This window comes from Apis dorsata, unplaced genomic scaffold (assembly GCF_000469605.1).
Source record: "Apis dorsata unplaced genomic scaffold, Apis dorsata 1.3 scaffold_1070, whole genome shotgun sequence".
NCBI classification, from domain to species: domain Eukaryota; kingdom Metazoa; phylum Arthropoda; class Insecta; order Hymenoptera; family Apidae; genus Apis; species Apis dorsata.
In genome coordinates, this window is record NW_006264168.1 from 15,667 (window position 1) to 27,600 (window position 11,934).

An 11,934-nucleotide genomic window follows, 5' to 3' on the forward strand; every position below is an offset into this window, starting at 1 on the left:
GTTGTGTCTTCGAATATGAACACAATTGTGATTATAAAAAATTATATTTGATTCGTTAAAGAATTTGAATTCATAAACTTTCCTAATTTTGAGTGAAAAATTGAGAGAATTATCTTTATCCGTGATTTGATTAATTTCAATAAATTAAAAATTTTCATTTTTTTCAAAGATCTTAAAAATATTATTCAATAATTTTATTTTTTAATTATGATTTAATTTGTAGAATGCAAACATCTTTTAAAGATAGACAAGTATTTTTTTATTTTTTTATATTTTCTTATATTTAATATTAAATAATATTATGAATATTAAATATTCGTAAAATATCTTTGGAAATTTGAGAATAAACGAAACAAATTTAGAGAAAACAAATGCAAAAATTGATGTAAAAAATAATACGATAAATTGAATGATTAAAATTATTCTGTCTCCACCTTGCTTTATTTAAGATTAAATTAAATTACTTATAACTTAATTATAACTTAATTATAAAATGAGGTAACAATATTTTTTTAATGATGATTACACAACTTAATCAATTGTATCATTTTTACACAATTTAATATTTTATTTAATAAAATTAACGCAAATTTAATATATTTACATATACATATTAGATGAACAATTATTCATACAAAGAAAATTCAATAAACAAATGCATTCAATAAAAAATCCATATCCAGTAGTAGAATATAGATTTTTTTTGTTCAATGTTTATAATCCAGCTAGTTTGAAGCTGAGAGCTTTGAGTTTTGAAACGGATGTTACGATAGATTAATTAATTTAATTAATTAATAATTTAATTGATTAATAAATTAAATTTAACGAACATGACGTCGTGGTTATTGGCGTTTGTTTCGGACATTGACAAAATTATATATTATATAGTTTTGAAAAATTCCTTGTATTTAAGTATTTATTAATGATATAGAAATAGCAATTTTATATTGTGTTAAGTATAAATATTATGAATTATATTTAAATTAATTGGAAATTAATGAAATTAAATTTCCTATTTATAAAGATTAATTAATATACGCTTGCGTATACATGAAATAAAAAAACAAATAAAAGAATCTAGTTATAAGAATATAAAGATGCAAAATATAATTTTTTTTATTTTAATTATTTATAAATATACACGATTTATAATAAATAATAAAAAATAATAAATAAATAAATACTATAACATTACATGTTTCACACTCAATGCTCTATTAAATTTATATTTTATAAAAAATTAGAGTTGAATCTATTCTACACCCGGTTTTTTTTATTAAATAATTATTAGTTCAATTATTACATCATGTTGCATTTATGTTGTACTGATAATCATATATTTATATAAACAATTGATAAGTAACTATTGCATGCTAATTTTTTTAATTTAGCATATCGTATCATAGATGCATACATATACGCGAAATTTAATTTAATAATAATAATAATTTTTTGCATATCTCAAAAACTGCAAAAGATTTACTTAATTTAATTAAGGAAAAGTTTCTGAGGATGATATTCTTGATAAAAATAATATACAATATAAGGTTATGATCATTAACATGATGATTAAAATAAATAATTATTAAAAAAATTAAAAAAACTAGCTTTTTATAGCTTTATAGTTTTTTTAGTTGCAAAAATTTTAATAATTTTAAAAATCTTAATAATATATATTTTAAATATATTAAAAAAATAACAAAATGATTACTACATAATATATTATATATTAAATCATTTTGTAGATATATTTTTTTAATTATCAGATAAAACAAAGAGAAATATAAAATGTGAATACAAGAAATAAAGGAATAATTAAAAATAATTAAAAAAGAGAAATAATTAAAAATCATAATTCTGATTGAATAACAATCATTGATTTTATCAAAGATATTAAAAATGTTTAGTACAAGCAAATTTTTTATACTTATGTTTCTTAAGGAACAACAATATTTTATTATATATTATTATTATAATGTATTTGCACGAAAATATATAATAACAAAAAAAAATTTAATATTACAGACATTACATCTTGGTAATAATATAATATTAATAAAATATATCATGTTTTATGTTGCTGTTTGTTCAGAAGCATTTATATATTGCTTCGCTGGAGAATACCTGAGTATCAAGGTTATTAAAAATACATATAAATATATTGAAATATCAAAATGATCAATTTTTTATTACATTTTTTATCATGGGTAATATAACAAATATTTATTTATGTATTTTTTTATATTGTTCTAACAAAATAATATAATTTTATTTAATCAGATAGTAAATTTTTAAATAATATATAAAGTGCTATAATTTAATTTCATATTAAAAAATTTTAATAAATCATTTGTTGTGTAAAAAAATGAGATAAATTTGAATGGTTTCGAAAAGAATATAATTTCATATATTTATAAACGTTAAAAAAAATGAAGTAATATAATATTCATTTAATATTAATATTAAATGATATATGATAATATATTAATGTACTAAATGTAATTTTCATAACAAAATATTATGAATGAATAATATAAAGAAACTAAAGGAAAATATTTAGGAGATTATTTTAATTTCAAAATTATAAAATCTACACGATTAATCTTATTTTTGCTAAATGTATTAATACTCATTTTATTTAAAATTATTTTTTGCATGTGCTAATTGACATTGGTTATAGCTTATCATTAATTCCAACAATAATACAAAAATTTGTAATTTTTTAAAGTTATTGATATATATACATGCATGAAACGTTGATTATATTTGCTATTGTTAGAATTTTGTACATTTTTAAATTACATATTTCCAAATTGACATTTTGAAATTTTTAGCTAAATATCTAATTTTAGATATTTAGAACATAAATTTATTTTTCTTGATATCATTTTTGAGTTATGTTGTTATAACAAAAGAATAATTATTTTTATACATTTACATTTAAAAAAATTAATTATATAATACATCAAATCTCAGAGTTGTTAGAATCGATATTTCCAGAAATAAATTCTGGAGAAAAATATATTTCGACATAATATTACTATCTTTGTTAAAGATTGATTAATTCATTGATTTTGTGTTATTTATTTTATGGTTATATTTATTTATTATGGTTATATTATTTATTTTATGGTTATATTTTATTTGTAAATGATTAGATTATATTCTTTTCAAAATCAAAATATTTTATCTTAATATAGTTATCAATTTACGAATTATTTATCAATAGATTAAAAGTAATATATTTAGTATGGGAATAAAATAATATTTTTCCAATATTATTTAAAATTTTTTTTTTATTTTTTTATATTTTTATTATCTTAAAATATTATTTTAAAAATAACAATACTTAAAAAAAATTATTATTAAAATAACTTAATTTTTAATAACTTTTTATTTAAATCTTTTTTAATTAAGTAAAAACATGTATTTTGTAATCAAATTTTTCAAATGAAATATAACAGGGAATTTAATTATTTATAGTAATACGTTAATTATTTATAATATTTATCTATAGTAATACATAATAAATAAATTAAAAATACATTATATTTTTTATTCAATTTATTGTATAGAACTTATAAAATTATAGCATTTTGTTTATTGTATAAAATAATATATTCAATATAATAATATTTCATACTATAGCTTAAAACTATCGAAATTATGTTTTAAAATGACTTAAATAATATAATATTTATAAAGAATATTACAAATATAAAAACAATGAAAACAATTCTTTTATACGTTTTTGTTAAGATTTCCTTTATCAGTTATTAACAATTTTACATAAAAATACTACATAAAAATGCCAATCGAAAATTATTATATATCTTCATTGATTAGAAAGAAAATTAACTTTAACATTTCTAAAATGTAAGCATAAACTTTAAATAAATATAAAGTACACTTATATTATCTTATGTTTCATTTTTATAATTTATAATATAATTATATATCCATTTAAAATCTTTTTGATTTGGAAAAGTTTATTAATTCGATACTATACACAAGTTTTCTTTTTCTTTTTTTTTTTCATTTGATCCTATTTAATGGAAACTCTATCCTATTTCTCGTTGAATTCTAATTAATCTATCTAATTAATAATAATAATAATTATCTAAAACTATTAATATTTAAATTCAATAATATGTTCATGAATTATTTAATATATTCAAATGAATAATTAAAAAATTTTAAGCTTTATTTATGATTAAACAATTGATTTTGTTAAACTTTATTTTATTATTAAATTCTTAATGTAATTTCGACATACTTACATTTTTTTTCTAAAAACATAAAACATAATATTAATATATGTTTTAATGCTTTCTTTTTAAAATTTTATTTTATTTTAGAGTAAATTGATTGCCGATACAGCATATGAATTTCTTTGGTACAACATGAATCCAAGTGAAAGTCGACTTTTAATACCCATAATATTGAGAGCCCAAAGAGGATTCACTTTTACTTTTGGAAAATTTGCAACTCTTTCCATGGAAAGTTTTACAGCTGTAAATATATAAAGCTATTTATATTTTTTGTTTTCAATGATTTTAAATTTATTTACGCAATTTTACCAATTTTTTTTATATAAAAGTAATATTAATATTGATTTTACTATTTATATTAGGTTGTCTAATAAATTCATATTGTTTTTAAATTGAAAGAATATCTTTTTCAAAAAAATAAATGAAAATTATTCTATTGTATTGTATATAGATATTATTTTTTGTTTCTTGTAATAATCAAATTAATAAATAGATGGTATTTAGAAAATATTGAAATAAAAAAATAATAATTTGTTGAATTTTGATAATGCTATTTAATTTTTTTGACTTAATTATTTTCTATTCAATTTTTCTTTCTTCTTTTACGAATTTATAATTGAGAATGAATATAGATCAAATTTAAATTTTAAAAACTAAAATATTTATATCTCAGCAGTTTCTTTAATTATATTTCTTTTTTAGAAATGATTCTTTGAAAGATAAATATATTTATAAAGATAAATATATGTTTCTTTAAATATAATTTATCTATTTTACTAAAGATAAATAGATTTTATTATTAATGCGTTTTACATTTTCCATTATAATTATTTTTATGTATATTACATTACTAGAGTATTAACATATTAGTAATTATATAATTGGGATACTAAATAAAATAAAAATCGATTCTAGAAATCAAAATAAATATAAAAATTGATATATAAAGATATTGACTATATATAATTTGAATATATATATAATATTGAATATATATATAAACTATAAAGTTGTAACAATTTAAATTTATAACATTAATTATAATATTTATAACATAAATTTATAACAAATTTATAACATAATAATATGAAACAGAGATAGAGTTATATTATTTCATCTAATGCAAATATAAATTTTGTATAACTTAATAAATAATTCTTTACAACTTAATAAATAATTAATAAATAATTTTATATTTTTATATATTTTATATTATCTTTGATGTTAGATTCGAGAATCGATTTTTTGAAAGATAAATGTATATAATACATATTAAATATTAATGATTTTATTTTTGACATTTTCTGTATGAAATTTTGGTGAATATATTATATATATATTCACCAAATATATTATATTATATATTATATTTTTTTTAATTTTTTTTAAAAATAATATTAGATATGGTATATTTTCAATTTAAGAATAAGAATAAGAAATTGTAATATTACTCTATATTGTAATTGTAATATTTACTCTAATATATATACTTACATATTTACTCTAATAAATTTGAAGCAATTTTTACTACAAGAAATATTCACTGAAATATATGTATATGTCTGATAAGAGTCGAAACTTTTTCATTGCTTTTAATGATTTGAAATTGTTTGCGAATTATAATTTATTTTGTTGTTGTTCAATTGACATGAGCAATAATGATATATTTAAATAAAATTTTTTCTTAAAATCAGCAAGATGTAAGAAAAATGTATTTATTAATTTGACATTTCAAAGTTTTAAATTTAAATTAAATGAAAGACAAAAATATAAATATAATAAAAACAAAACCCTAATTTATTATTATAGTATATTAGAAGAATTTATCTTAAAATAAAACGAAAGAAAAATGTAATCAACATTTTATTTTTTTTTTTAATAATTAAAAGAAAATGAACTTATTGGACAATTTAATAACGACATAAAATATAAAAATTTTCTTTTTCAGTAATTGAAATAACATTAATTTATATTTTTAGATGATGAAAGCATCAGGATCGTACATGTCTGTATTACTTGCAATGACTTAAAAAATATATTTGCAAATATTATAATGTAGTTTTTCTTAATTTTCTTAATTTAAAATATATTTACATTTAACTTGAATTAAATAAATTAATAAATAATAAATTGTTAATAACAATAAATGCTTGTATGTAAAGAAGACGCTAAAAGCTTCATGTATGTAAAAATAAAGACAAGGAAAATATTAAATATAGAGCATATATATAAATATAATTTTTGTTATAATTTTACAAAAATTTTTAATGTAAAACTTCATTTATATATATAACTTCATACATAATGATGAATGAATAATTCGTATAATTAAATCTATAATAATAATCCACTAATTTTTTTATTATTTATTATTTTTTTAAATATCCAGAGTTCATGTTTAAAACTATGAATTCAATTGCATATAAAGTTCATTTTTTGAATTATGTTATATTTTTGTTTTTTTCTACAATTGATATTTATACAATCGAAATGATACTTGGTATTAATTCAAATAATAAAAGTTTAAATATAACTCAGTTTAATCGAACATTGATAAAAATAGAATTTCAATAAATGGAGTTTATATAAATAGAGTTTTACTAACTTTCTAAAATATTTATACAATTTTTAAAATATTCTCTAAAAATATGAAAAATATAAATATACGTATGCACATATACAAATATATACGTACATATATGAATATTAATTAAATTTTATTTTTTTATTATTAATTAAATGCTCAATAAACAGTTTTGTAAATCATTACGTGCAATATATTTTGATTAGATTATTTAAGTAATTACATTTTATCATAAATAAATTTTGTTTTAAGAAAACCTAAAGATATTTCTAATAATTAGTATTTTAGAATGAGGAAATATAATTCATAATATTAGTTTTTTATATCAAAAATAATTAAAAGAGAATCATCATAATCATAACTGATAATCGTAAAAAAATTTTATTGAAATAAACTATAATTATATATAAAATGATTATGCAATTATAAAAAATTAAAATATAACTTTTTATAAAAAAAAAAAAATAATAGAAAAAGAAAATGAATGATTTAAAATATATTATTTATAATTTTTTTTTTTTTGAAAATGTAAAATAAAATACTAATATTTTTCTTGAATAAATGTAAATACATTATGACATATTCTATATAAACTTGATCGAATGTAAAGATATCATATAACATTCTATTCAATTAATAAAGCGGTCTCTTGAAGATTTTTTTTATATAATATTTATTATAATTTTATTATAATATTAAAATGCAAAAGTTTTGAAATATATAAATTTCGATAATTTTCATGATAGCATAACTATTTTTTTTAATTTAAATATTAAAATATCGATAAATGAAGCATTGCATTTTATAGTTTTTTTTATATCATATTTTTATGATTTAATAGATTCTTTAGATTATTTTAATTTAAATTCTCCAAAAAAAATTGAATATTAAACTTATTTTAAAGTATAAAACGAATACCAGCTTGAAATAAAGAAAGATATTTATGTAGATAAAAATTTTCTTTAGTGCATATTTATTTTTTGTATAATCAATAATGTTGATTGTTCATCTACGAAATTTGAAGAAGATAATTTATAATTATTTGTAATTATTTTTTATAAAAAACTTGCTTACATATCTTTGAATTTTTTTTAACTTTAATATTTTTCGTATTATATTTTTAATATATATATATTACTGATATTTATAGCTATTTTATATAAATTAATAGTTTTTATTTTTTGTAATTATTAACTCCAACTTATTCCTGGAGCTATGGGATATAATAATAAAATTAATTATTACGAAGTCGTTATTAAGTTCGATTCACTAGATCAAAGGCAAAGTTCATATGCCAATGACGGAAAATAAATTCAATTCATTAGACCAGAGACAAAATCCAAATACTATTGACAGTTGATAAGTTCGATTCATTAGACGATCAAGAGCAAAGTCCATATGCCAATGACGATCACTATCACTTCGAAATTCAAGTTATGGTTCTTGATGTTATGACAGTTCTTGCAGTTCCGATATTCTTGTTGTTTTTGTAGTTCTGTTTTTGTATTCTTACGTTCTTCTTATAATTCTGTGTTTTGTAATTCTCCAGATTTTGTAGTTCTGGCAAGCTTTTAAGGATTCTCCCTCAGACTGATACCTTCTGAAATTCCTGCCATGTTCCACTTGTAAGCTTGCGGATCTTTATTGAGGATACACAAGTATCCAATAATGCTGAAGACAATTTCTTGATTGAGCGGCATCCCGAATCAGAAAAAGCTGCTAGAATAAGTTCGAAAGTTACGCCACTGACAAGTTCCTTATTTTCTTAAAGGCTGTTCTGCACATGTTCGCACTTTCCTTCGGATAAAATGATGTTAATTGCCGGGAATGACTATAAAAATCATTTCAGGTAGCAAAACCATATTGCCATTCCAGTTATACTATAATTATATATAATTATATAGAATTATATAGAATTGTTCCAAAATGTGTAAAACAAATGGTTAACAATATTTCTCATAAAAAACATATTGTCCTTACATCCTAAGTGCAGATTTGGAGACCATTTATTCAGTAATTGAACAATAATTTTATTCAGTTATTTGAAGTAATTTTAAAGAATTATAAATGAATGATTTTATTGATATAATTTTATTGATACTATTTAATGATATTTCAATAAATTCGAAAAATTTTATTTTCTTCTATAATTAAATAATTTTTTTAATGCTAAATCTTATTTTGTCACAAAAAAACAATTAATTTATAACTAACAATTAATTTATAACTATTTGATATTTATGTTATGTATATTTTTTGTTATTATATAAGCATTATTTAAAAATATTTAAATTTGAAGTTTTGAAATTATGAATATATGTAAATATATTTTATTATGAATGACAATTCTAAGCAAAATTTTCTTTTTATTCTATAACTATTGTATTTATTTTAGTTTTATTTGATTTATATATATATTTTTTTATATATATGAATATTTATAAATACCTATTGAAATTACAGATTTTTAGATAGATTTTTATTTAAATTAATAAAATTCTAATTCAGATAATCTTAAATTCAACAAATGATAATAAAAATATTTAAATACAAATAGAAATATTTAAATATATAAAAAAAATTAAATATTACAAATTTTATAATATTATAATAATTAATTAACAAAAGATTATTTTATAAGAAAAAATTGTAAAGAAATTATGAATTTTCCATAAAATTTAGAAAAAATTTAACTAGACTATCTTAAAAATCTTAAAAAAAATTTATTAAAAGAAAAAAGTATATGAATGAAAAAAAAATTGAAAATTATTAAATCGTTTTGCAAAACTAAACATATTGAATATATCATTCGAAAAAATATACAAAAAAGTATTGAATTATTGAAAAAGTATCCTCATTCTCTATATCCTTTATTATCGTTGACATTTTAAATAACAATTTTGTAAATTGGAAAAATTTAATAATTTATTATATATTATAATAAATAAAGAGTGATAAAATATTCTGAAGAGAAATAATTTCAATGTAAACAAAACAAACAAAAAAATCCTACGATGATATATCAAATTTGATTTTACAGGGGATAATATTATATTATGCAAAATGATAAAAATATTGAAAAACAAATTACTTTTTTGGATTATATTTCTATAAATTGATATTTTTTTATTTATTTATCATTTAAATTTAATAATACATAATTTTTTCGGTCAAATTCGGATTTAGTAAACAAAATGTGTAAGAAATTTTTAAACAGCAATTGGTGTGTTTTATAATTTGTTTCATAGTTGCATTTATTTATATTGCATTTATTTTTCATATAAACATATAGTTTATTTTTCATATAAATCAAATTTATAAAAAAAAATATGAATTGCAAATTAATTTTCTTCTATAATTTTAAGAAAAAACAATTTATATGGATATACATATAAATACATATATAAAATGAATACAATATATTAATAATTTTGAGAAATATTGAAAATCATAGAATGTTTTATAATATTTATAATATTTTAATTTCTTATAATTGCAGAATGTAGATTACTTATTATTAATATTTCTGTTTCATATTTTGAATAGAAAAAAAATTGTTATAATAAAAAATATTATATTATAGTTAAAAAAAAATTTATTGTAAAATTATTACAAAAATATCATATAATTAATAAAAATAATTTTATTTAGTTATAATGTGAATAATGTGAATTTTTATAATGTGAAATAATTTTATTTTACAAAAATAAAAATATTTTTTCATAAACTTTAAATTTTAAAAATATTATAAATATAATAAAATTCAATTTTAAAATTCAAAAACTATGGTTAACAAAACAAAAGACTATGGTTAACAAATTAGATTAATTTATATATAATAGTCCAAATAATAGCTATGATTTAAAATATTATTGATTATTATTTTAAAATTTTAGAAAGAAGTAATTTAATTTCTTTCATTTCCTTTACAATTATAAACAGTTTGAAAATTCAAAACAAAAAAAACATGATGCAGATTATTTAGAAAGGAATATTTTTATGTAGTTTATTTTAATATAGATTCAAAGATTTTTTTTTATTATTTTTTTTATTATATTTTTACTACAATCATTACAAAGAAATTATATTATGTTGTGGTTATATCTTTCGCCATTTTTAATCATTACTTTTTAGTAGTTCTTTTTTAGTAGTTTCAACAAACTTTTATGATTTATCTTCTCTTCTTTCTTTCTATATTTTTTCCTTTCTCTCGAAACTTTTCTGTTTTCAATACAATTGAAACATGACTTCTGGAAGAAAATGTACTTATAGAGCTATGAACTTCATCAAATTTCCTGTTAAAGTCTCAAAAATAAATTGTACGTGTTATATTGCAAACATCAAACTACTTCCCAGATTAAATGATAAATTTTATGTATTGATTTCATTGCTGTCAGAGAAGAAAATGAAACACATTTCTCTTAACTTCTCTCTTAAAATGAAACTTCTTTCTTAAAATGAAATAAAAAGATACATATATATTGGTTCATATTATTGAATTATATCTTTTTTTTTTAACTTTTTTCAAAGACTTAATTTTTTCAAAAAATCATAAACGGTATTAAAAAATATTTTTCCTGTTAAATTATTGCTTCCTTATTTCAAAATATCTCTTATCAATTGAGTAAATGATATGTAAATAGAAATTTAATAGCGACAAGAACATGTGATAAATTTTATAGATTATAGGACTTTATTATTTATTAAATAAATAATAAATAATTATTGAATTGATGAAATAATTATGAATAAAAAATGAATTAAAATGAATAATGATTTGATTAATGATTATTAATAATTAAAATTATCAAAAAATTTTTATAGTTGAATAAACTAGTTCCAATATCTCTAGTTTATTTATATTTTTATATTTTTCTTTTATTTTTTTTATTTATTTATTATAACCTTACCATATCCTAAATGTGTATATATATGTTAAATTACAGTAGATATAAAAATTTCATACATTAATACATTGGTTAAAATGCAAATAAACATTGTGATTAAATTATTATATTCATAGAACAATATTTGTAAGAAATGCGCATTGTAAATATTTTACAAAATTTAAAAAAAAAA

The 11,934-nt window shown here is 17.1% G+C and overlaps 1 protein-coding gene across 1 annotated transcript in view; it reads left to right on the top strand.

The window, feature by feature from the left end:
- Positions 1-6,409, top strand: part of LOC102679224 (odorant receptor 13a-like) — a 21,680-nt gene extending 15,271 nt beyond the window's left edge. The window contains exons 4-6 of the mRNA XM_031514578.1: positions 2,026-2,136; positions 4,359-4,514; positions 6,251-6,409. Coding sequence (XP_031370438.1) covers positions 2,026-2,136; positions 4,359-4,514; positions 6,251-6,301 — 318 coding nt within the window. The 3' untranslated portion in view covers positions 6,302-6,409. The remainder of the gene's footprint in view (positions 1-2,025; positions 2,137-4,358; positions 4,515-6,250) is intronic.
- Positions 6,410-11,934: the final 5,525 nt, after the last annotated feature.